This window comes from Trichomycterus rosablanca, chromosome 11 (genome assembly GCF_030014385.1).
Source record: "Trichomycterus rosablanca isolate fTriRos1 chromosome 11, fTriRos1.hap1, whole genome shotgun sequence".
NCBI classification, from domain to species: Eukaryota; Metazoa; Chordata; class Actinopteri; order Siluriformes; family Trichomycteridae; genus Trichomycterus; species Trichomycterus rosablanca.
The window spans coordinates 32,019,824-32,047,779 of NC_085998.1; the positions used below are offsets into that span (position 1 = coordinate 32,019,824).

The following is a 27,956-nucleotide window of genomic DNA, read 5'->3' on the forward strand; positions in this document are numbered from 1 at the left end:
TAATAATATTTATAATAATAATGTCAAATAGCTGCATTTATGAATATACAGTAAATGATCTAAAATAACAACAGAAAACATTATGATTATTGTCTTGATTTTTACTCCTTAAAACAGAATCAAACCCACAGTTCAATATGTTAAAACTTGAACACTCATTGCCAACAGGTTTATAAGAGTAATCAGTATCTGTAATATGTTTTTTTCTTTCTTTTTATAGAAATATAATATTTATATCTGTAACCATTCAGAAAACCCCTGCACTTTATTTCTTTATTTCACCCACCTATATTTTTTACTATTACATGGTGGAATAAAATAATAAATATCCAACATTGCTTCACTGCAGCATTATCAGGTAGAAGCCAAGCCTAGAAAAAGCAAAGCAGGACCAGCGGATATTCTTCTACTTGGGCTTCCTGAATAATATATGATGCTTGTAAAGTATCAGATGTGTTTAGACAGACTGTAATAACAATGCTGCCAGCAGGAGCGTAGTGTGGTCATTATGCAAGTCTATAAAAAAGTCTATTAAGTCTATAAAAAAGGTGCTGTGTGAATGTTAGACAGGAGAGGAAAAGAATGTGAGAATGTTAAACAGGAGAAAGAGGAAAATGTTAAATTGGGTTTGAGTTGGTAACAGGATTGTGTAAAAAAGTGAATCTAGGCAGCTTATGATGGATCTACAATTCAGAGAACCACACGTTTTTTAACTCAAAAATATTCCCAATGTTTTTTAATCCTACAATTTTAGGTGCAAAAATCCATGTTGTTATTGTTATTACACAAGGCATTCAAATTATTATGTAGTTTTAGATGCATAATAACAATGCATAATTATTTAACGATCATTTAAATCATTAATTGTTTTCTCTCTCTCACTGCTACCCTGTCCAGAGTTTATTGACAAAATGTGGACTGTACACAATGTGGAAAGTCAAACAATTTGTGTACTAAATCTGGTCAAAGATCCTATCAGAGATAGATATCGAAAGCATCTAATCAAGGTGTTAAGGATTTTAGGTGAGCTGTTTGGAGTTTGTGGACAGGGGAACAGTCATGCTGGAACAGGAAATGGCCTTTCCTAAATGTTGCTGCATAGTTGGGAGCATATAATTTCTATTAAGTAATTGATTTATTACTGCTGTAAGCAATTGTTGTGGCTAAAAAAAAACATGAATTCAGTAATTAAAAGGTCTGTCCCAATACTTTTGTCCATATAGTGTGCATGAGTCTTACAAGTATGTAAACTGTATGTAACAGCACAATAAAATATATTCATATATATTCTTGTTACCTCTTTTTATATCAGAAAACAATATCATGTTTGTATGAGTGAAACAAGTTGCAGTAGGTTGAATGGGATAACGATGTAATTATTAGGGGAAGGAATAAGCTTAGTTTTAGCCTCTTTTGGCAAGCATAGAGTTACCACTGAGTGAGAAGGCATCGAGTTGCCTGTATAAATAATTAATTTGAACTACCTGAGTGTATCATCACAAGCCAGTCTCTACACAGATAGGGCATCCATGAACTCAGGAACCCATTCGACCAGTTCTATGACCATATCTATATCCTGAACTTTACTACGCAGCAGTATGACCTTGAGGGCTACCTCTCACGGGGACCTCCAGAACCTGTCTCTGTCAAGGCCTGCTTTAGACAATGGCATGTACAAGTCCTACTCTGTCAGCAGCAACATCATGAGCAGCCGCTTCGGTAAAGAGAGCATGGAGGAAATAAAGGGGGTGTCCAAACCGTCTCACCCCCCTCGGAGGCCCGTGAGAGCAGTGAGGCCGGTGAGCGCCCTCGGCGTCAACGGCTCCTTTCTTCAGATAAACCATCTACAAGGCGAGCTAGTGCGCAAGAGGAAGGTGAGAGCTGAATCTGAAAAATAAATAAATAAAAATGCAATATGTTTGAGTCTATGTGTGTGTACTGAGGCAGTTGTGGTGGTGGGCTAGAGTATTTGCTGTGCCACCCAAGCCTTCACAGACAATAATTTTGACACCTATTGATTAAAGAAAGAAAAACCTTTTGCTATTTATGTATTTATTTTTTAAACTTGGACTATATAAATATGGGACTATATAACACAAATAGAAATAGCATGGTGGCAGGTAATGTGGATGCACAGTCACTGGCCATGAGGAGTTCCCAGTCTGCTGTGTGTTGTTCAAATTGGTACCAAGTTAAGGGTAAATTTCTGCCTTTAAAACAAACAAACAAAAAAGTATTTTTAGGTGTCACCAGACCCATCATAATCCTATTAATTTAAATTATTATCCAGGCCACCCAAGGAGGATGGGGGTCCCTGTTGAGTGTGGTTCCTCTCAGGGTTTCTTCCCTTAATTTTAAGATTGTTTTTCATTACCACTGTCGCCCTTGGCTTGATCAACAGGGTTTTTGGTCTGAAACATGTTACATGGGTATTATGTGTACTATCACCAAAACCAATTACTTGTATACATAACATACCTGGCAAAATAAAGTGATTCTGATCATTAGGAATGTGAAGAGCTAAAAAAGGAAAACAAGCATCTATCCAGTGAGATTTACATGGAGAGGATCATGATGAGAACTGAGAGTGAGCTCACCATGAGGAATCTTAGAAACCTCAACCAGGAACTACAGACCCAGGTGAAAGAGGTAAAACCCACTTATTTACCATTTTTATAGAAAAAATATCCTGTGCTGTAGATACACTGATGTATTAGGTCTTCTATTCCTCCTGTGTTAACAGCTGAAGCAGAAGCTGCACCTGAGTCAGCAGAGAGCAGTTTTGTGCTCCAAGGCAGCAGAGGAGGCGGATGTGTCTCGAGGTGAGGCAGAAAAGAACCGGGCACTGGCAGAAGCTCGGGCACTAGAGAGCAGGGAAGAGAAAGATGTGGCACTAGCTGGGAAAGCACGACTCAGTGAGGAACTGCAGAATCTGAGTAAAGAGGTACATCTGGGTTTTCAGATTGGGATTTTGATCATGAATAAATACACAAATCTACATAAACCATAATGAATATACTCATATTAAAGATCGTCATACATGATTCTGTGATTTTTTCCCACTGCTTTCAAATATATCTACAGCACACAAATGTGCAGCTCCTGCTGGCACAGACTGAGAAAAGTTACTTTGAGACCAAGCTGAAACTGGAAAGGGTGTCTGGCGAGAAACAGTTTCTACTGAAGGAGAACAAGGATTTGGAGGAGGACAGAAATACACTCCGGCACAAACTGAAACAACTGACTGATGAGAATGCAGCGATCAAAGACAAGTGAGAAGTTTTGTGACTATATGAGTCTATACTTAGTTGCAGATGTGATTGTGGATGTGCACTAACAGCTGCAGGTTCATGACTGTAGGGAGGCAGGCTGGCGGCGTCGGGCTGTAGCTGCTGAGGAACTGACCGAGAGAGTCAAGAAAGATCTGCAGCAGGCTGAACAGGAGGCCAGACTGGATAAAAAAGAGAAGGAGGAGCGCATTAGCGAGTGTCTTAAATGGAGGGAGAAACATCAGGACCTGGCAGATATCTTCAGAGCTCAAGAGGACCTTAAATCCCAAAGGCAGAACAAAGCAGTAAGTCAGCAAATGCTTTTTTTTAGACTAAACATGAACATAACTGGTTTATTAAGCTCTTACATTCTAAGATTTCCTCCCTCCCATCTAAACATCATAGCATGAGCTTTATATATACAGTGTATCACAAAAGTGAGTACACCTCTCACATTTCTGCAGATATTTAAGTATATCTTTTCATGGGACAACACTGACAAAATGACACTGACACAATGAAAAGTAGTCTGTGTGCAGCTTATATAACAGTGTACATTTATTCTTCCCTCAAAATAACTCAATATACAGCCATTAATGTCTAAACCATCGGCAACAAAAGTGAGTACCCCCCTTAGTGAATTATACTTTATATTTATTATTATTATGTTAGTATGTTTGTTAATTCTATTTTATATGCTATAAAGCTGGTTTGATTGGTGATGCATTTTCATAAACATCAGTACAGAAATGATAATACAGTTTATTTGTTTAATAGCAGCAATCCACTGTTTAGAGATAAATAATGAAAACTGGAAATTAAATACATTGATACTAAAATATTACCTGACTTATTACTAAATTAGAATAAGCTTGTCCATTTTGCTTTGTGCATTATGGACATTATTTTTTTTAGTTTTAGGGTGCATTATAGATCACGCATTAAACTGGGACCCCATTAATTGTAATTCATGTGGATATAAAGGGCAAAACTAGTAGCAGAAAACACCCAGTTATTCCTTCCTGTTATTGAGCAGATTGTTTCTCCTGTCTGTACACAGTAATGATGTACGTGTTACACCCAGTTTATCCTACGATTGCTTACAGTGCCACGGTGGTTAGAATACCTGTGTGGTGTCAATACGTAGCCTAGCCAACTAGTTCACAGCTGAGACACTGACTTAAACCCAAATAACTCATACACTATAAAGATTTGTACACTGTGTGCAGTACACTAACTATACGAAAGACATTACTGCTATTCGGTTAACATTTATAAGCACAAAGTCAAAAGAAAAGATCACTTATTCATTAAAACAAACGAACGGCATGAGAGCCTCACTGCGCATGCTCCGATTTACGAACCTGACGTGAATTTGCGTAGGGTGCGCAAAGTGCGTTCGTACTTTACGTACTTATAATTTACACTATAATTTTCATAAATTTGCACCTATTTCTGTATGTGCAAAGCAAAGTATTCAAAAACCTAAAATCTCCTGTCAGAAATAAAACAAAAACTAAAAAATATTAGTAAGATCCAAGAGAAAGTTCAGCAGGGAGATTGATATATGCTTCTGCTAGCTTTAAAAGTGGCATCAAGGACACAAAACAAAACCATGGACTAACATTACATGTGGTTTTCATTATTTGTTTTTCTGATGATAATGAGGCCAAATATTATAATGCAGAGAAGCCTTTAAGCATGCAAATGAACCATCGTTTTGACTAAAGAACCATTGTTTTTAAAGTGTGCGCAAATCAGACAGTAATCAAGTAGTTATGTAAAATTTCAATATATGTACTTTATTTGTACTTGTAAGTAGACACAGACAAAAAACTAAAACTCTTTGTGCAAAATAAGCAACATGAACAATACAAACATTTACCGCTACAAGCACAACCAGCTTAGCTTATCAATGCTGCTAACAGATGATCATTTATCCACATAACCGCCCCTGGCATCCTTGCTGAGTTTGTCTCGGTATGATTTCTTCTATTTTCACGTCTGCTTCTCCGGCTTTCACTGATACAAAAGAATAAAAATAAGTAATAAACGTGTTTTTGCTGCTTCTTTCACTGTTCATCAACAGTGGCGCACAGGTGACGTCACCGGCACTAAACACACCCTACTGAGAAAGATCTGAGCAACTAGTAATAACCTACTGAATCACTGAACCGACTCATGATTCACATCATTCATTTAATGCGTATTATAATGTTGCTTATTTATATTTAAATATTCCATATATGAAAATAATAATTTGTACTCATTATTTATGATAATAGTTTTGATAATAAACGGAAATTTGACCAAATAAAGCGTTTTTCTGTCAGAATGTTTGTGGTGTTTCTGCGCCATCATGTGGATCTTTGCTGAGGTAACTTGTTCCAGGTTTCAGATCATGCTTGTCTAATTTAAACTGAATTTGGGAAAAAAACGTTTTTTAAATGTATGATTTATCCTGTCCGAGTGAGTCACTTCCCTACAACAACAAAAATCCCAAATGTGATCAATCCTCATCACTTAAACATGATTTTTATTCCCAATAATGAACATAATTGGTTTTGCAAATATACTTTTTGTAACATGATGTCTGCAACCCCCAGTGTTCCTGCTCTTAATTTGCCCAGTCTAAACTGTTTGAATGTGTTGTAAGCATCAAATTATGAATTTGCCCTGTTTTTGTATTAAATACCTGTAAAAGACAGTTTACAAACAACTACTTTCTTTTTAACTTCAATTTCATTAGAATTGTGTTTGTACCTTAGGCCATGGACGAATGTATTTTGGTTAAACAGTTAAGCTTTAGATTTAATAAGTGTGCAAAAGCAGAGTTTAACATTTTGAAAGAGCATTGCAAGATTCTTTTAAACTTTCACTTAACAGATAATAATACTGTTAAAATCTGAAATCTGTCTTTGTGTCAAATTCATGTTGCTGTCTGGTCTCTGAAACACAGAAACAATAGGGCCAAAATAGCTGTATTCAATTTGTAGAAATTATCATGTTGCAACCCTTTAATATCAAAACTAAATGGAATATTATCTTGCTCTCTCAATGATTACAATGCTTAAAAGGGGTAAAAATACTTCTGGCACATTTGTTTTTCCCACAAACTACATACATACACTCTTTAATTGTTCAAACTTAGGCCATCTTTTATGTATTAGCTTAAAACAAAACATGTCTGAGTATATTAACTTACAAAGCAAAATTGAGCACTTTTATGAATTTTCAGCACATCTGTAATTATGCTTTAATCATTTCAGAGCAATTTTCTACTGTGGTTAGTGTTTGCTGGGACAGGGAGGGTTAAAGGCATGATGTGAGAGGAGCTGCTGCTGTCTGTACACACGTGATCTCTACTTTCTTATGGAACCAGAGAAACGTGCTGAATGTAGCGGAGAAAAAGTCAAACTGAAGTATCGATACGATTCCACTACCAACGTTGGTGTTGATATTTGATATTTCGTATTAACTATACGAAAGACATTACAGCTGTAGAGTCAATATCCAAGCTCAACAGCACCGCTACTTGTTAGCTTAGTCGCTAGTGTTAGCTGCTAAGCTAATTTCAGTGATTGTTTCTATAAGCACTGTGTATTAATAACTCTTCATCATATTAATATTGTAATACATACATTTTTGTAAGTAGCTGCTCTCAGTAGGGTTGTAGATAAATTCAGATGTTTAAAGCGGTCAGGTTTCTGGTTTCTGGTGCTTTACTTTCTCACAACGTCACCATCACGGCTAACTCGTACCTCGCAGTTGTGTTTGCTGGGTGAATAAACATGTACGTTTTGTAATAGTGACCGAATATATGTGTGCTTGTTTATTTAAAATAAAAAACAGAAGCTATTCTGTTAACATTTATAAGCACAAAGTAAGAGAAGAGCACTTTTTCATTAAAACACAAACATATGGATTGAGAGCCTCACTACGCATGCTCCGATTCACGAAATTGACTTACGTGCTAGGTCAGGTTCGTGAATTTGCGTAAGGTGCGCAAAGTGCGTAAGATGCGTTAGTACTGTATAACCTATAATTTACACTATCATTTCCATTAAATTGCCCCTATTTCTGTATGTGCATAGCAAAGTATTCAAAAACTTATAATCTCTAATAAAATTATGAAAATGAAAATTATTTTAATGTAGACAGTTAAGGCAATATTTTAGTATCCATTTGTTATGCACTTCTAATTATCTTTTTATTTATTTTAGTGTCAAGCAAACATCAAGAGTTATTTCTTGTGTATGACTGAAAGTAACCAGAGGATTAAAATCCTGAAAAACCACGACGGAACTCCAAGAAATTTCACGGTACTGTTTTCTCCTTGGCAAAAATGTTTAAAGGCAACAAATTTAATGACACAGCTACATATGACTGAGCCTTTTTTACTTATTTACTTTATAGGAGGGAGATCCTGTGTATATTTCAGCAGCTGAAACAGGGACTGAGGACTCAGAAAGGAGCTCAGGAAGGTACTGCGCTACATATGTCAATCAATGACACAATTGATTTTACCGAATAACCAAACACTTATCAATATAAGTTAGCCCTAGAGAAATTACATTATGTGTTGTGTGTTGAACTTCATCCATGCTTTATTGGTTGGAATACGAGAACAAACTCAGTACAACATCCTAATGGGAATTAGTGGTACTTTCGATTAGCAAACATTGCAGCTGAAGCAGGTAGCCATTTTCCATTTACCAAATACTTATGCCAACACTTTTAGAATTTAATCAGTCTAAGACTTTAATTTAATGCATTTCATAAAAAAAGTTGTAATTTAATTAATTCTGTTCTTTATTTTACATTTATGATGTTGTGCCGGGTTTAAGCTTGGTAAGTCCAAGCTGAGTATTGGTAAAGTTCTATTATGTAGATACAAAGCAAATGTAATATTGTTTGAGTTTATTGTTATTATCATTATTAATCTATTAAGTTACTATTTCAGCTAACATTAAGCAGACAGTCATTGCATGTAAATAATTTTCTGAGTCACATTTTAAAATGCCAAGCAGCAAAGTCAATTTTTTCAAATACAGATGATATGACACGTGTACCCCCCATTTCATTACTTTTGGTCTGTGATATTCTGGCAGTTAAATAAATAATTGAAAATTAGGGTTTATAATAAAATGTTGTATTTTAATATTTTACAGTATAGGTTTTTAATCCTTAGATGGTTTACTGAACACTTTTGACCTGGTTAATAAATATGTAACTCTTTCCTTTCAGAACTGTGCGCAGGGTTGCAGCCCCTAGAACAGCAAAAGACCTGGCACCCCCTCAATTCAGTGAACTGTTACCGATGGGAGGGGAGCCCTCTGATTTTAGCCCCCTGAGAAGGAGTCGAAAAGTGGTTGAATATTTCTGGATTCCCACGGATGAAGAATAAACCATCACTACACTTAACTCAAAGACTTTAAATTACACCAGTTCACATCCTGCACAACCAAAAACTATCAACCAAGAGCTATCAAACTTGGAAGGAAAATGCAAAGATATGTAAAGACAATAGATAAACATCATATATGTGTCTCAAAAAGCAGAAAGAAACTTAATGGTGACTAATTTTGTTTATTGAAAGTATAACAATAATTGTTTAGCACAAAACACTAAACAAACTGTCCAGTGATTGAGTTATTTATTCTTATACATGGGCATCAGTAAAGAAACATCCATGCAACTCAGAAAAAAAAGTACAACTCTTGTCAGTTAGGCTGCTGAGCACTGCCTAATGACAAGGGCAAAAGCCTTTTTACTTTAGAGTATTTAACAGAATATGTATTCTTTTAATATAAATTTAATTATTTCATATAGTTCAACTGTGTATTAAAATACTTGCAATACTCATGTTGGATTTTTGTTTAAACAATTACATCTGCAATACTAAAACTAAGGTAATTCTATGCAAGGTTTCTGCAAAGCACTAAAGCGCCAAGTCTTGACAACACGTGTTGTGTGCGATATTCTCTGTTATCAGTTTATTTCTATAGATAATGTTAGCTTTAGTGCTTTTAAAAGCCATGTCAATTCAGAAAGCAGAAGAACAAATGCTAGGTAAATGCTGGACAGAACCAATGATTGCAGTTGTCTGATTAATGCTTGCTTATTAATGTGTCGCTAATGTATATAAACATTTAACCATCTACATTAATAAAAAAGCATTTGTTGAAACCAAGATTAAAGCATTGTGTCAATTTTTATCAATATTGCAGGAGCTACAGGATTCCACATGTTCAATCAGTGAATCTGGGTCCTTACAATGCAGGTTAAACAGCTGTAACCCCTGCTTAGTTAAAATAAGCCTACTGCAAATAAGATTAAAAAGCCTTGATTTAAAAAAAACAGTTAAGCAACACACAGAATTCTCTATTTACCACCCATGTAGGGAACAAACCAAAATGATTAATGTCAAACATTTGCTTAATTCCTACAAAACTAATGTAGCCAACAAGTAATCTGATGTCCTTTAGTCAAAATACATGCTCTCACACTTTACTTCTAACCACGTTCAGTTCTTACAATAAGCATCAGATATTGTGATGTAAAATTTCACTAATAAATAAACGGAGCCATACAGCAGCATCCTTTATCCACAACTATGTTTCTTTTTAGAACAGTTAGTCAATGTTCTGTGCAGGATTAAAAGACAGAATATATCAGAATGCAAAAGCCTTAGAAAGCAAGCTCACTATCTGGCTACTCATTTAGACTAACATAGTTTTACAAGCCTCACCTTAAATTTAAAGGTGTTCTGGTATTACATATTGCATATTTATATAAATGAGAAATAAATCTACTTGTGTATTAATATTTGTTGTTTATTTTAAAGAATTCATAGCTATTTAGTTATTTGCTTGTGTTAATAAGCTATTTAAATGTACTTAACTGAGTCAAATCCCAAAAGTTAAAATGTTATAAGCTTAAGTCTATATATTAAACTAGATTTGCAAAAGATTAACTGTAGCCTGAATGAAAAATGCACTGAGAACCCATTAAGTATACTTTGTGTGTATAAAAAAAGTAATAAAATACTTTAAATTATGTATTTAAAAGCTAATTCATGTTAAGAAAGAATTTTATTTAGGTCATGTTAAGTCAAAGTTATTTGTTAGGCAAATGTTAGATAACTAAAAATTGGGTCAATATAGAATAGAATTAAATAGTATATTTTTATGATTCTGACAAAAAACAGTACATTGATTACAGTACATCATGTTAAAAATTGTGCATTTTAACAGCTGTGCACAATCCACAACCGTAAAACCTTAAATCCATGTTTCTCATTGTTAATTCTTGATACTTCAGATTATTTTGCTATTCGGTTATTAAAATACTATTCCTTTTAAAAGTTTAGAATGATTTGAGTGAGTATTTCTAATCATAATAAAATCATGAACCCCTTTACTAAATAACAACATTAGTAGGTTCTAATGTGTTAAGCATCTGGAAATGTATTCGTGGAAATTATTTTGACTAAAAGACTTGCGATTACTTGTTAGCTACACTTGGCTAAAAAAGTACATTTGAAAAACAATTTGTACTTCACCATTTCTTTACACCCAAATCACAACGACATTTATTCTGTCAAATCTAAGACTCATGTAGATTATTACCAAGAAGCCAAAATGTATCTAATTAAACCAAACATAACTAGTTTTGCTGTGCTAGCAAAGACAAATCATTTTGATGATAATTTATAGTCTTGTAGATGCTTAATGGACACTTAAACAGTATAATGTTTAGTGGAAGTAACTAAGCATGTGTTACAATGAAATATCCAAACAGCTCTAGAAGACAGTTGAATTCTCCCTCAGTCATTCTCCTCCTCTGACTCCTCTTCTTCAGCCGTTTCCAACCAGGTCAGCCACTGATTCACCTAGGTGTGTGAGATACAAGATATTTTAATGCTACATGTTGAACTGTGACACTAAACTGTACAAAATACGCTCAAGAAAATGAGAATGCATTTTGTTGGAATGAAAGGCAAATACAAAATATGTATATATTACTTAATTCTTAAATAAATCTAGGGTTTGAGCAACTTTTTCTGCTAGTGGCTAAGACTACCACTGTCTTTTCAGTATGACAATTTTACAACCAAACTTCGTGGACATTTAATAATAATAATAATAATTTCAAAAGGCAAACACACTCTTCTTCACCTAGTGTTTCAGTTAGATGGCTAACATATCAATCACTGTTTCCAATTTTATTAAACATGCTCTTTAGCTTGGCGGGAGAGAGGCTGGAGGGAAGGGAAGGAAAGAGGGGTGAACATGTTATTTAAGGCCGAGTCTAAATAAAGGCTGTGGTCCATTCTGAAATGATCAATCCCACCAAAGGGTACAAGGATATATGAAGACTAAGACTACTTCTATAATTTTCAAAGCTGAAGGTAATGATATAACCAATGCATTATGCAGTAGATGAAATGCATTTATAAGTAAACCTATTGTGGCTAATAATAGAATTTTTTCATTCAGAGTAAGAACACAAAAAGTACCATGGGAGTCTGAAGTTGAAAGCATAAATCAATTGTTCCCCTCAAAGATTAATGCTTTGAAATGGCCTTTTTAAAGTTCACTACAAGTTCACTACACTCTGGAATAAGACTACAAATTGCTGCTGTTAGTGGACCAACTTTTAGGTGCCGTTTTGTATGGATAGTCACTTCAGATTGGACCAAAGTACATTAGGGAAATCTTTTTTTAAAACCAGTGTGAAAATGCCCTTATTGTGTGAAATGTACAGTATACAGTAACAATTACCTGGAATAAAGCTTTTCCTTTTCCAGGAAACTCTTGGGTAATATCTTCTTTCCAGGCGAGAAAAGCATCTTCTTCAACGATCTCCATGTCATAAAAGTTTACAAAATAACGCAGCAACATGCCTGCATGGGGAAAAATTGGAAGGATAACAAAGGCTATGGGTAAATATTTCTAAATAAATGTACTACAACCGGGGTGTCCAAACTATTCTGATCAGGGTCATGTCTATCCAGTAGTTTAGGAACATTAATATAGGTCATAAATGTTTTAATGTTTGGGGACAGGAGATGGGAAGTGTTGTAGACTGAGTTTATGTGATAACAAAAACAGTATTTAAACAAGGAATTACTTTTTTTAAACCTGCAGGCCAACTTTCATTTAATTTCCTAGAAAAGTTCGGTTTGGACACCCCTGTACTACGGTGTATGTAATGTACCTTTGGGGAAGGCATATGTATTGCAGTGAACCTGTAGAGCATACAGGGCACTGACTTGCAAGTCAGCATGGTCGTGGAGAAACTTCTGCATGACTGGCTTGAAGGACAGCAGCAGCTGCTTTTCCTGTTCCAGCTGTTCTTTAGTAGGGGCAGACAGATGCTCATCGCCCTCAGACAGACAGAGCTCGGCTGAGATATACTGCAGGAAACTGCAACACACAGAAGTGGAGAGAGAGATTACAGCACTGATGGTTTACAGAACACACAGCTAGACAGTGATACCTTGGACTAAGTTTGAATGCTTTCGAGTTGTCTATACAAAAGTGTGACCACCATGATACAAAGTGGCTAGATAGTGTAGTGACCTGAATTTCATTCTTGTTAGAATGGTTTTCATTCTGTACCTGGTCATTAGAATGTTGATGAAGCCCTTGTCTGTTTGGAGTTTTGGTGAGATGTTGTCCTTGATCCACTTGTAAATGCTCTGGGGGGCTGGGTCTGCTTTGATCTGCTTCAGGAGCTCTTTCTCGAGCTTCATGAGGGGGAAGAGAAAGCTCAGACCCTTACCCTCCAGAATCTCCAACATACGGTCTTTATTCTGGTCAATTTCTATAAAAAACAGAATCAAGGTCAAGTCAGTTTTATCTTTTTGTATTGCATTTTACAAAGTAAATAAAGTGCAGCACAGTCTAAGCTTGCCAATATAAGTGCTTCTATTTGTATTTGTTGTGCAACTGTAGCTGAAGTGAACACAGCTGTGTAGTTTAGCTCAATGCCTTCCCACAGTGGTGCTGGTACAGTTTTAAAAAAAGAAGAAGACAAAAACACAGTGAGAATACAACTACTAAATTATCTGACTGGTCGCAATGTGGTGCATGCGTCATGTACAGAAAATCAAACACTCTTTTACACCAAGTGGGACAGGACATGCTGAACACAGCAGCCCAAAAATAACAACGTAAAAACTAAACGCTTCAGTTCGTTACTCATGCACCTCTTATAGTGATGGCTGTTGTCAGAACAATTTTCAAGATGTTAGGTCACAACATACAAACATGACTTATGCTGGCTTTTAGGGGTGAGTTTATAAAATCGATTTTGAATGATTTGAATGATCCGATATCGATTCATATAAACGCGAGATCGATCTTTTAAATACGCCCCTTTTTACGGTGTACACGGAAATCTGTTACCCCTTTAATTTCGCGTGACCAGCCACTGTTTTTTTGCGCAACGAGATCTGACCTGCACATCAGTTTAGCATGGCAGAAGCTCAAGTTATGCCTGGTTCACACTACACGATTTTTGCCCTGATTTTCGCTCGGCGACGGGTCAGCGCTACAGTAGATTTACGGTTCGGGAGGAACTCGGTGTTCGCTCTGCGATCAAAACTCGGCTCTCAATCAATGTGTGAAACAGCGAGGGGAAACACAGGGGAGAGGTTGTAAACAGGTGGGGCAGGGGTGTAATATAGTTTCTATCAGAACACATCAGCACACGAGTTTTACAGTATTTCTGACCTGATCGTTCTCTACAAAACAAAATATTTATTAACCTCCAACTCACTACAGAACAATCCATGCTGCTCGTGTTGCCAAATCCACTCAGATTCCTTTATTTTTCTCCCCATTGCCTGTGAGTCGTGCAGTGTGAACTGTACAGCGACCAGGCAAATCAGAAAGTCGTGTAGTGTGATCTTGGCATAAGCTGTTCAACAGCCAGGTGTATGTTTACATTACATTTACACTGTTGTAGTGTGTCAGACACATATAAAATAATAATAAAAAATGAATGTTACTGTTTTCTGTTTTGGATTAATTATTTATGTAAACAAAATACACAAATATTTTTAATAATGAAAATATTATGTACTTTGTACAATTATCACATTCATTCTCTGAACATCTTTACATATTTAAACAAAACCTGTTAATGTTGAATAGTGTTGAATCGAAATGAATTGAATCAAATCGAATCGGAAATCGAATCGAATCGATCCAGGAAATTAGTGGCAATACACAGCCCTACTTAAAGCATCACATTATTTTCCATCTACTGCTTTTCTCTAATTAAGATGCACATCAAACCTAATTAACTATGGGTATATGTGCCTTTTTTAGACTTTGTGGTTCTGTAAACATTTAACAGCATACATACCTGGCAGCATCTTTTGCATGTTGACCTTGCTCTGCTGGAAGTGTTCAGTGAGCCACTCACGGTCCTTTAACTTGGACACTTGTTGTAGGCAAAGCAAAAAAAGGGGGAAGTGGTTGCCATTTTCCAGAGGGTGGGCCAACTCTGCAATGCTGACTATTTCCGCAATGACAGCCCGTGCTGCAAACTGTGCCAAATAAGACTTCACCAAAGGCATGTCCACCTCAATCTTAGGACACTGATCAAGCACACTAAGCAGAGCCTGTGGGAGTTAAAAAGACAAAATGATTGCTATAATGAATCAATATTTAATACTGGCTGTCTAGGAAAACCCATTAAATGTTGCTAATCTTAGTTTACTTGGATGTACTTCCAGGACAGGTGATTCTTGTAAAGTGATTGGTGAGTGAATGTTTACTTGGTGTATGAACTTGTCTGAGTTATTAATAATAACCATAGCTATATGCTTTTAATATGTCATGTCGCTTTATCTAGTAGCGAGCTTAATAATTACAGCACAGAATGTTTGTTTCTGATTTTTTTCTGTTGTTAAAATCACGTTTTATAAATGTAGTGCTTGATTATAACACCTAATATGACTATGTGCCTATAATTTGTTTCCACATTTTATATATCTTCTACTTTGAATCCACAAGTTCAGTTCTGGCTGAGAATTGAAGTAAAAGGAAAATACAAACACAAGAGGTGAATAAAAATGAATTGTTCAATAACTGACAAGTGAACTACTTGTGGCTAAAGTCAACATCAAGTTTTATGTATTGTTCCATAACAGTGGGTATGAATTGCACCTAAAGACCATTTGCCTTCACCAACTTATGCATTCTAATTTACATTTATATTCATGTACCTGCATGAAATTCTCTCCACTGACGATTCCCTCTGTGCGCAGGGTGTGAATCAGTGTGCTGACCTGCTCCTTATCCTCATCAGAGCGATCCAGAGAGCACAGGATAATCGTCCTTAACATTTCTGGCAGGAAGTGTTTAGGAGCCTTCATCTCTCGAACACCAGTGACTGAATCCTCCAAGTTCGTACTGTTCAGGTATTCCTCTATTATGGTTTTCTAAAAATACACAGCAGTGTTTATTGTAACCTTTAATTTGAATTAAGAAAACCCAAACCTCCTTAGGCAGAATGGTACTTACTGTCATTTTGAGCAGCTCCTCTTTAGTAGGTGCAGGTTTCTTACTAATCTTTTGAGGTTTCTCCTGAATCAGTGGAGGATTTGTTTTTAGACCCAGCTGTGGAGGCTTTACACAGAAAAACAGGAAAGTAAAAATTGTAACATTTTAAAAATCTATAGAATTCTTTAACATTATGCTTGTCAATATGTATGAAATGCATTACCTGTCCAAGTGGGGGTGTCTGAGTACGTGGAAGCTGAGCACTGGGTGGAATCATGATGGGAATCTGAGGCTGAAGCTTTGACACTTGGTTTTTAATCAGCATGAATGACTGAGCTGGTCTCAAACTGATCTGTATGTCAGACACATGAAATGGGTCAGCTCTGATTTATAAATGGGTGACAAGAGGCCATACATAATTATAAATATGTAAATAAATAAATAAATAAATAAATAAGTTTGCACCCTCATATCTCATAATCGCAATCAAAGGACCAGCTGTCAGCGTCAGAGAAGAAAAGAGGTAAAGAAAGATAAATAGGAAGAAATTGTAAAGAGGAGAAAAGACTGAAAACTGGCATCTGGTAAAACCCTCAGAATAACGCGTCTTTTTATAATCACCGGGTGCAGAAAATCATAAAAAAATAAATCAACGTTTGTGTTTTTTCCCCCCTGCAGTTTACCTCATCTGCATTAAGCTGCCCCTTCTTGAAGCGTGATTGCATGTCATTGGATTGAACTTGCTGCTGGAGGGCATGGATCAGGTTTTGGTTGTGAAAATGCTGATTCTGTACCTAAGGGTTTAGAACAGACGTACTTTATTTGCATTAATCGTCTACAATAATGGTTTCTCAACCTTTTCTTACCTAAGCCTTTCAAGTTCAAAGTTCTTTTTGTAAAACAAATGTTCAGTAATAAAACATGTTTAGGTCAATGCCTAGAATGAGATACTTTATTAACATCAATAACATCAACAATGTCATTATAGTTAAAAATGTCCAGTTTAGTGCAGTAATGCAGAATTAGGTGTTTTATTTTCTAAGCTGCTGCTTTCAATTGATCTGTAACATAATTATGAGACCTACCTGGTTAGGTTTCATGAAAGGCCTAATAGCCATATCAAACTGAGAAAGAGCTGCAGTAGCCACGTTGCCATTAAAAAGTGGGTTTGTACGATGACGTCCCAGAGTGGGAGAAAACCTGTCCTGGATTACTCCTGGTCCAGTGCCTATTCCACAGCCTATTCAAATGAATTAAGAAAAAAAGTACATGGTGAAAAACTAGTCAAAATACCTAAACAAAAAGTAAACCAAAACAATCAGACACACTAGAACAGGGTTGTCAAACTCAAGGCCCGCGGGCCAGATCCGGCCCGCCGCGTCATTTGATCCGGCCCGCGAGAGCTTAAACGACTGTATTGATTGTTGTGATGGTTCGAGTCGTTACAGAGACGCGCTTATAATTTAATGCGCTCCTGCGCCTTTAAGAGACAACGTGACATCGTAGTCATGGCAACTAACTTTAACCTTCGCTAAGAAGCCATGTGACTTTTACGGCAAAAGAACGCGGGGTAGCGTAGTTAGTAATGTAAACAATAATAAATAAATACAAATAATTATATTGCAATATATTACCCAAGCATTGTCTGTAAGTAGTGGCGTTTATATTCTCAGTTGTTAGTAAATGTTTAGTGAGTATATCACAGCGTTTTAGTTACAAATTTACCGTAATTAAATACTGTTGTTACCGTTACTATAGCAATTAGTATCTTTACACACAATTTTAACTCGTTATTTTACGTTTGGTTAAATCTCATATTGTACCAGATGTAACACTTGACTACAGCTGTGTGCTTTTACTGTATTAGGTTCTTTATTGTTTTTACTGTTTGTATTTTTACTTCATTTTGATGCACACAGTGTATCACACAGCTGGGAAGCAAATAAACCGACTGTATTCTGAAGGGAGCTGTCTGTCTGTCTAGCTGGGAAAGGGGGATAAACTATTAGTGAGGGCAGAATGATTGTCTTAAAAATACACTGTAAAATCCTAAATAAACTGCATCTTTCAAAATGCAGGCTGATTTTGTGACCTGCAAAGTGACACAGCCCGCCAGTAGATGATGTTACACATATTTACACATGATCCTAAAATGTACAAGAAGATAATTAAGAAAATTAAGCATGAGGAGGAAATTTAATGAAAGTGAAAACAAGTTTGTGCTTCAGGAAGAAAAACCGGTGCGTCTCTTGTGTTATGAGGCTGAGGCTGTGGTAATGGAGGACAATATAAATGCAGAATTCAGCCTCCAAGAAAAACAGCAATGTGACTGCAATCACAGCAGGATACGTTACAATCGGCCCTTTGAGGGCCACCATAATGCTGATGTGGCCCTCGGTGAAAATGAGTTTGACACCCCTGCACTAGAATCATTTCTAATGCTGAGTTTACCTGGCATCTGCCCAAACATGTCCGCCAATCCTCCAAGAGTTTCTCGATCCAATTTCATTCTGGGTGGCATAAAGGGCCCTTCCAGAAAGAAGTCCATTCTCATTTCCTGGTTCATGGGTGGAATGAAGACACCCAAGCCCTAACAAAAATAGGAAATGGAGAAAAATCTATTAAAATTTGAAGGTTAAAAAGTTGCTTGCAACAGCAAACCACTAGATAATTCATGTACCTTCACTGCATCCTGATGAATCTGGTTAATTGTCTTTGGTCCGTTGTCGATGAAAGCTTTGCGAGGAACCCAATTGTTCTCTCGCAGCTCCACTGTGTCTTGGAGTAGGAAACGAATCCTGGCTGGCAAGTCCTTGTTGTTCATTAAGGATCGCATACGGCCAAAATACTGAGCCATCAAAGACTGTGAAGTGGAGGGAAATTAGGGAAACATTATGTTAAACTAATGAAATTCTTGGTTTATATGGAATGATTAATATAAACAAAAGTAAGAGAATTTAACCAATATTGGCTGTTCTTTTAAATATTAAAGTCTTTAAAAATGATCATTATCATTGTTTACTGTATTGTTACTATATATTTTAAAAGCTTCAACTAATACATTTACAATTTACAAGCTTTACAATATGACACAGGAGCTTGGGTGGTGCAGTGTTAAACTAGTTAAATTACACTACGTGATAAAAATGCAAGCTAATGTAGTCGATCAGCCAGTCTCCTATTACACTAAGTGCAAAGATGGCCCTAGACCATTTTATTTGATTTATTAGACATTAAAATATTAAATTATTATTAACTTTTTTTGACCTGATTATGGGGGCTTTAACTGACAAAAATAAACGTTTATGATCCAGGCCATTTACCTTGGCTTTTTCATGATCAAGTCTAGGACCCACAGTTCTCATTATCTGACAGAGGCACTCCAGATCCTCCCCCATATCCTTAAGCTGGATCCTCTTCTTTTTTTCCAAAAGCTAAAAAAACAAAACAAACGTATAAATGCAAAACAACCCCCACAAAAAGCAACAACAGAGAGAGACAAATGTAACAATGTACTCACTGTTTTGATGCACTTATGAAGGATAGATTCATGGATGAGATCAAGTTTACCCAGTTCCCCAATAAATTTAATGTTGCCAAGCATTTTAAGTTTGGCGATGGTACGTTGCTCCTCTTCCTCAGATGTAAGAGGGCTGTCTTTTTTGTCGTAGACTACAAGAGGAAATTATGGAATGAGTAAATTCTAAATCCCTAAGTCTAGTCCAAATGTAAAATAAATTATAAAACAAGCAAACCACTGTCAGTACTTACTATCAACATTTTTGGTGCGGTTTTCAAATTCATCTTGGAGTTTGGAAATCAGAAGTCTTCTAAAAGTCTATAAAGCACAACAAAAGAAAATTCAATTCAAGATTCAATTTCAGCAGCTCAAAATAAACTCTTTTATTTGAAATAAAACTGCTTGCTGTTTTGCTGACTTACTGTACTTTGCTTTTGTGTTGCTTGAATCTCAGGCCATGGACCGTCAAAGTTTGGTGCATCCTCTGCCAAACGCAGACATAGCTGAGCATACAGTGAGCTGTATTTTGGCTCTTCTAGGGCTTTGTCTACGATCTACAAAGGGTGGAAACGAGACAAGTGAAACTGATACAGTCCTAAACAGTATTTGACAGACCTTTACACCAAGCATGCAATAAGCAATCTAAATGTTTTTTAATCAGCCACTTTCTTTTATAACTCACTTTCACTAGACTCGAAAAAGCATAGTTTTAAAATTTTGAATAATTTTCTACCGTTTTCCACTAAATTACTAGAATTTACACATTAACGTACCAGCAAGATGATTCCTTTCAGGACGAGCTTTGAATCTACGCCCACGTTGAGGAGCTCAAGGCATAGCTTGTCAAACTTTTCAGGGGTCAGTTTATTAAGTATCCTATCAGGGAAAATAGACAAAAGCAAAAATAAATCAAGAGACTCAAAACGTTCTATTGGTTTGGTATAATGCTTTTAAGGTGCATTTTGTATACCTATAATTGTAACACAATTTTAAGTTGTAATAATTTGGAAGCAATAATAAATCCAATAGTTTATGTTCACTTACCCTCTTACTTTCCTAAATATTGCATCCTGGTGCTCTTTCTCATCAGAGGAGTTGACATCTCGTCTAGTGCTTCTTGAAGGAACCCATTTCTGAACGCTAGGCCCTGGGGTGTTCCCCAGGTACTCACTAAGCAAGAAAGAGAATGAGATACACTGAATTAAGATAGCAGCAGTAATCTATTTGATAAGCTACAGTCCTCAATAGTTATCACACATCACCTTTTAATAAAGAACGCATTCAAAGTACGCATGCAGAAGAGGTTTAGGAAACACTAATCATTGGTTCAACTTAAAAAAAAAAAGTCATGCCAGTCCTGTAAACATGATGGATTTTTATAACTACTTGTGTTGCCAAGGACAACTAGTACCCAGTATTTTTTAAATAAAATGTATGGATACAAGGGAGGGAAATCTAAGGCATAGTTAACAATATACCTATTTCACTGTAATAATGAAATATTTTTATTTTCTTTCTGACCATATATATAGAAAAATCACATCAAACAAAAAATTACTAACATGCTAATAACATTCAGTAAACCAGCCTACATCAACACCCCTATTAAAGCTTATGCTTTTTTTTTTTTTTTTTTGAAATGCATATTTTCCTACTGAAGACGATACTGACTAGATTTGAACTTTTATCTGAGTTAGATCAAATTGGCTTTTTATTTACTATTTATTTTAAATTAATACATTTTAGAAAACAATGACATATTCTCACCTGCTGCCGACAGTTTTGGGATAGTGCTGAGGTGCACCCCTACCTTCTCCTCCACCTGAAGAAGCACTGGAATATGAGAAACATAAATAAAGAGCTGTGACAATTATTAACCAAAGCAGTCACTTTAGATTGAATTCTTGCATTTAGCTTTACAGTTGCACACAAACTCCATGGCACTGCACTACTCAAATCCAATTTGAACCGTTGAATCATTTGTACCATAGTGTCTTTGTCTTAGTCATCACCGTGTAATTGTATAAGCATCCATATTTCACTTACTATTCAGTACAGGCCTAATGCTGCCAAGCCACTCAAATTATTCAAACGCAGACAGGTGGTGGACACAAATGTGAAACAACAAATGAGAAGAAGCTAAAGTTTTTATCATTCTTGAAATTCATCATACAAGCCCTGAAAGTACATGGTATAACGTAATAGAATTCTTTATTAAATGAAAGAGGCAAAAATCTACTTGACCTTCTGCACTTTAGAACTTAGCTGACATGGTCTTTCTTTACTCTTTTTTCCAAGATCTTGGTTGTCGCAGGCGCTCTGCTGCAGCTTGCCATATTGGGACACTCAATTTTCATTTCTGCACTATCACTCGTCTATCCCCTTTCTCCATTGTAGGCTGCGGATGTTTTTTCTGTCTTACATTAGTTACCATGTTTGTCTTTGTTATTTCTACTACTGCTTTTATTTTACTTTACTCTTTTTGTTTGTTAGCCACAATATTATGTATTAAGTATTAAAAAACAATCAATAATCACTACAATAATTAAAGCTTAAGTCAGCTTGCAATTATTTGTGAAATAAGAAGCAAACAATAACAATTAAATGATTAACAGACTGATTTAGGAGATCACACACCTGAAACGAGAAGAACCCCCTTCTGCAATCACACTCTCCACTTTGGCGGCTTGACAACGAAGAATTTTTGAAAGAATAATAAATCAAAGGGTGGGGTGGGAAAAAACGAACTGTGTAAGAGAAGAACAACAACAACAAAAAACAATATTAGAGGATTGCCAGAGACAAATATACAACAACACTGATTAATAGTTAATTCTTTTTTTCATTTTTATCGCCACATGAAAATGAAATGAAATGATCCTGATCAGGGTCTTAACGGGTCCAGTTTCCACCAATGTAATGCAGTAACATTTTGTTGCAGAGAGGCAAAATGTGATGTTAGAAGGAGACACCACATCCCTGCTAAATCTGCGTTGCTATCAGGATGTACAGGGGTTGGACAATAAAACTGAAACACCTGGTTTTAGACCACAATAATTTATTAGTATGGTGTAGGGCCTTCTTTTGCGGCCAATACAGCGTCAATTCGTCTTGGAAATGACATATACAAGTCCTGCACAGTGGTCAGAGGGATTTTAAGCCATTATTCTTGCAGGATAGTGGCCAGGTCACTACGTGATGCTGGTGGAGGAAAACGTTTCCTGACTCGCTTCTCCAAAACACCCCAAAGTGGCTCAATAATATTTAGATCTGGTGACTGTGCAGGCCATGGGAGATGTTCAACTTCACTTTCATGTTCATCAAACCAATCTTTCACCAGTCTTGCTGTGTGTATTGGTGCATTGTCATCCTGATACACGGCACCGCCTTCAGGATACAATGTTTGAACCATTGGATGCACATGGTCCTCCAGAATGGTTCGGTAGTCCTTGGCAGTGACACGCCCATCTAGCACAAGTATTGGGCCAAGGGAATGCCATGATATGGCAGCCCAAACCATCACTGATCCACCCCCATGCTTCACTCTGGGCATGCAACAGTCTGGGTGGTACGCTTCTTTGGGGCTTCTCCACACCGTAACTCTCCCGGATGTGGGGAAAACAGTAAAAGGTGGACTCATCAGAGAACAATACATGTTTCACATTGTCCACAGCCCAAGATTTGCGCTCCTTGCACCATTGAAACCGACGTTTGGCATTGGCACGAGTGACCAAAGGTTTGGCTATAGCAGCCCGGCCGTGTATATTGACCCTGTGGAGCTCCCGACGGACAGTTCTGGTGGAAACAGGAGAGTTGAGGTGCACATTTAATTCTGCCGTGATTTGGGCAGCCGTGGTTTTATGTTTTTTGGATACAATCCGGGTTAGCACCCGAACATCCCTTTCAGACAGCTTCCTCTTGCGTCCACAGTTAATCCTGTTGGATGTGGTTTGTCCTTCTTGGTGGTATGCTGACATTACCCTGGATACCGTGGCTCTTGATACATCACAAAGACTTGCTGTCTTGGTCACAGATGCGCCAGCAAGACGTGCACCAACAATTTGTCCTCTTTTGAACTCTGGTATGTCACCCATAATGTTGTGTGCATTGCAATATTTTGAGCAAAACTGTGCTCTTACCCTGCTAATTGAACCTTCACACTCTGCTCTTACTGGTGCAATGTGCAATTAATGAAGATTGGCCACCAGACTGGTCCAATTTAGCCATGAAACCTACCACACTGAAATGACAGGTGTTTCAGTTTCATTGTCCAACCCCTGTATATGTGGCATTAATCAACTGATCACCAGCATAAAGTCATTTAATACATTTTCATTACTAAATCCAATAAAACTCAAGTACACAACATATACAGATAACAAAAGATAATTAAATTAGACACAGGGATAACTAGATTTTAATTCACTGTTCTTCAAAATCTAATACAGGTAATATAATATTAAGGCCACAGTGCTCCGTACATAGCACGTAGGTAAGTGTTTAATATAAATGAACATAATATTCTTGTTCTTATAAAATACAAATTATTCTGGTACTTTTCCATCCGTGAATCACAAATACATTGTGCCTCATATTTGTTCTATAACAGCAGGATACAGAGATTTACTGGAATTAATACAAAACGTCACGTAACATGAGAACTGTACGGAACAGTGTGGCTACGTGCCGTGCGGAATACAGTGACGTTCTGTGCGTACCTGGTTAAAACCAATATGATCAATTTTGTGGTGTAATTACATAATTATTACAGTAGTTTTACTAACGACATTAATTCCCATCATTTATTTTCTGACAAACAACACTATTACATTGTGTATCTACAATTTACACACAAACTATGCAGCTGCATCACATTCTGGACATCTGCAACAAGGCTAGCTAGAGCTAACCTGTTAGCATTTAACCGACTATTTTACATACCTATCTCGTTAATTGTACCTTAACAATAAGTTAACACATTTCTTTAGCATTAAATAAGATGAATATAGTTGAAAATATGACTTATTTGCTAAATACAGCAAAACACGTACAGTTAAAACGCGACGCCATTTTATGCGGTTAGCTCGAGCTACCAATATTTAACTGCTCAGCTAATGCTGGTCAGAATGCTGCAGTGTCTCAGACTGCACTTATAGCAACAACGTTTGTGATAAAACACAACACAAATACAGCCGATGCAGTAATAATTTAGAACGCTACTTAATGCTGTAGTTAAAGGTTTGGGGATACAGCCAGTAGATAAATCCAGCTCTATCTCTAAAGACAGGTTAGCAGCCATTTTAAAGGCTTTACATAAAGTGCGAAAATACCGGTCTTACCTTTACCAAGGCAACTTCAGCTCTGAAGATTTATGTTACACTAAAAAGAGAAACCGTGAGAAGATTAAACGTGTTAAAGAGGGTTTACTGAGGTAAACAGCAGTAACGGACAACAGCAGCACACAGATTCTAATACACAACCCAATATCAGCCAAACAGCAGTGCCAGTCACGTGACTGCACCCGCATCTGTATCTGCTGGCGCTACACTAACACAATACACTACAATACAAAATACTACACAATACACTACACTACAATATACAGTACAGTATACTATACAATACGGTATACACAATACTCTACAATAAAATATACAACACAATATACAATACAGTATACACAATACATTACAATACAATATACTATACAATATACTACACTACAATATACAATACAAAATACTATACAATATACTATACAATATACAATACAATATACTATACAATACAGTATACACAACACTCTACAATAAAATATACAACACAATATACAATACAGTATACACAATACATTACAATACAATATACTATACAATATACTACACTACAATATACAATACAAAATACTATACAATACACTACACTACAATATACAGTACAATATACTATACAATACGGTATACACAATACTCTACAATAAAATATACAACACAATATACAATACAGTATACACAATACATTACAATACAATATACCATACAATATACTACACTACAATATACAATACAAAATACTATACAATACACTACACTATAATATACAGTACAATATACTATACAATACGGTATACACAATACTCTACAAAAAAATATACAACACAATATACAATACAGTATACACAATACATTACAATACAATATACTATACAATATACTACACTACAATATACAATACACTACATTATACACAATACACTACACTACAATATACAATACAATATACTATACATTATACTACACTACAATATACATTACAATATATTATACAATACTCTACAATACACTACAATACAAAATACTATACAATACACTACACTACAATATACATTACAATATACTATACAATACACTACACTACAATATACAATACATTATATTATACAATACACTACAATACAATATACTATACAATACAGTATACACAATACTCTACAATACAATACACTACAATGCAATATACTATACAATACGGTATACACAACACTCTACAATACAATATACTATACAATACACTACACTAAAATATACTATACAATACGGTATACACAATACTCTACAATACAATATACAATATACATTCAATGCAGTATACACAATACATTACAATACAATATACTATACCATACACTACAATATACAATACAATATACTATACAATACACTACACTACAATATACAATACAGTATACACAAGACATTACAATACAATATACTATACCATACACTACAATATACAATACATTATACTATACACTACATTACAACACAATATACTATACAATACAGTGTACATAATACAATACACTAAAATGCAATATACAACACAATACACTACAATACAACATACAGATAATACAGTATACACAATACACTATAATACAATATACTATACAATACAGTAAACACAATACAATCCACTACAACACAATACACTATACATTATAATATACACAATACACTATACTACTGTACAACACAATATACAATACAATACAGTACACGCAATACACTACACTACAACACAATTAACAATACAGTATACACAATACACTACAACACAATATACACAGTACACTACACTACAACACAATTAACGATACAATACAGTATACACAATACAATACACTACAATATACAATACAATATACACAATACAATCAACAACACAATATTCAATACTATTTACAACAACACAATATACAAAAAAATACAGTATACACAATAGAATATACAACAACACAATATTCAATACAATGCAGTATACACAATACAATACAGTACAACACAATATACACTACAATACCATATACATTACACAACACACAAGTCTGAATATCAGCTTATGATTTTTACATTTCATATAGTATTTGAAGATTTCAGACACACACACACACACACACACACACACAAATCTAAAGTTTTACACCAAACAGTGTTATTTCTTATATAACGAGCCAGTATTGTTTACAATGGACTTATGCTTTCAGAAAAGTCTAGATTTAAGATGCATACAGAAAATATTGTTGCTGACAAAAAGGACTTTGGACGTAGTTTATTTAAAGCCCTACTTTTAGTTGGTCCATATTCCATTTAGTTTATGTAGTTACTTTTTGACCATTTGGTGGCAGTGTAGGCCATCAAAGAATAAATTGGATCCCTATAACTTGTGTACCTTGACTATACAGTACATAGGAGGACTATACGATTATGGTTCACCTGATTGTCAGTTAAAATTAAGGGCCTTTAACATGACCATTACATCATAACACAACCAATCAGCTTTAAAAGGGTAAATAATTCTCTTGGTTGTGAACATGATTAGGCATACTGGGTATATATTTCTATATTTCTATCCCAGTGGTCAAGCATGGAGGTGGCTCAGCCCACTTCCTAATCAATCAAATCTTGTTTAAAGAATCAGTCCTGAAATATCCTGACAATCCTTGGTGGAATTTAAAGAAAGCAGCTTTCACACAAGAAAAATGGGCAGAGTATCAGCAAGAAAGGTGTCAAAAGCTTGTTAGCACTTCTTAAAATCACTTATTAGCAGTTATTAAGGCAAAATAATGTTTTATCAAGTACACCCAAATATGTGGGTTGAATATAGTGCACATGGACATTTGTGAAGAGAATTAGATGTTTATCATCGTAACTGAAAATCCTGTCAACTTATGTTACCAAAACTGCTTGTATGTATTAATAAAGTTTCTTTCTGTGTTGAAGAGTTCTTGTTGTACATTTTTATTCTTTACACAGCACCTTAATACTGTAACAGGTCCACCTGCTGTGGAGATGGACAGAATCATGCCCATCCACCATTCCATGTCTGGAAGAGAGGGTGTGGAGGCACAGATGATTGATGTTCCCGTTTGGCAGTCACTTCTACCTTGTTGAGGGTTAATTTGCTCCAGATGAAGGGATGTGTATTTAATCATGGCATGGCTTGAACCCTGGACGGGCAAGGTGCCTCAAGGGGTGATGGCCCTTTTAGGAGTTGACCCTTGGTTTGGTTACATGTTGGTCATGGTCTGTGCCAATTGGTGCATTGCCGTCCGTGGCTTGTTCTGGGTTTCCAACCCTTCATTCT

The 27,956-nt window shown here is 35.9% G+C and overlaps 2 protein-coding genes and 1 non-coding gene across 4 annotated transcripts; 1 reads left to right on the forward strand and 2 right to left on the reverse strand.

Annotated features, from left to right (window-relative positions):
• Positions 1-7,042: 7,042 nt before the first annotated feature.
• Positions 7,043-8,843, forward strand: LOC134322831 (uncharacterized). Its single transcript, XM_063004185.1, has 4 exons — positions 7,043-7,062; positions 7,493-7,591; positions 7,686-7,753; positions 8,517-8,843. Exons 2-4 carry the CDS (start codon positions 7,526-7,528, stop codon positions 8,674-8,676), a joined length of 294 nt encoding a protein of 97 aa, XP_062860255.1. The 5' UTR covers positions 7,043-7,062; positions 7,493-7,525; the 3' UTR covers positions 8,677-8,843.
• Positions 8,843-24,815, reverse strand: eif4g2b (eukaryotic translation initiation factor 4, gamma 2b). 2 transcript variants are annotated; one of them, XM_063004183.1, is made up of 22 exons: positions 24,650-24,815; positions 21,948-22,057; positions 21,572-21,708; positions 21,078-21,143; positions 20,355-20,480; positions 20,084-20,186; positions 19,733-19,864; positions 19,562-19,628; positions 19,311-19,462; positions 19,114-19,224; positions 18,471-18,653; positions 18,242-18,380; positions 16,876-17,030; positions 16,474-16,584; positions 16,014-16,142; positions 15,812-15,916; positions 15,514-15,729; positions 14,649-14,907; positions 12,896-13,100; positions 12,492-12,700; positions 12,056-12,177; positions 8,843-11,163 (listed from the first exon to the last, which is right to left on the reverse strand). In XM_063004183.1, exons 3-22 carry the CDS (start codon positions 21,580-21,582, stop codon positions 11,098-11,100), a joined length of 2,667 nt encoding a protein of 888 aa, XP_062860253.1. In that variant the 5' UTR covers positions 21,583-21,708; positions 21,948-22,057; positions 24,650-24,815; the 3' UTR covers positions 8,843-11,097. The 2 variants fall into 2 exon arrangements, with proteins under 2 accessions (XP_062860253.1, XP_062860254.1); XM_063004184.1 differs by lacking the exon at positions 24,650-24,815 and adding an exon at positions 24,029-24,081.
• Positions 16,252-16,418, reverse strand: LOC134323728 (small nucleolar RNA SNORD97). Its single transcript, XR_010014108.1, has one exon. It is a non-coding gene; the product is annotated as a small nucleolar RNA SNORD97 (small nucleolar RNA).
• Positions 24,816-27,956: the final 3,141 nt, after the last annotated feature.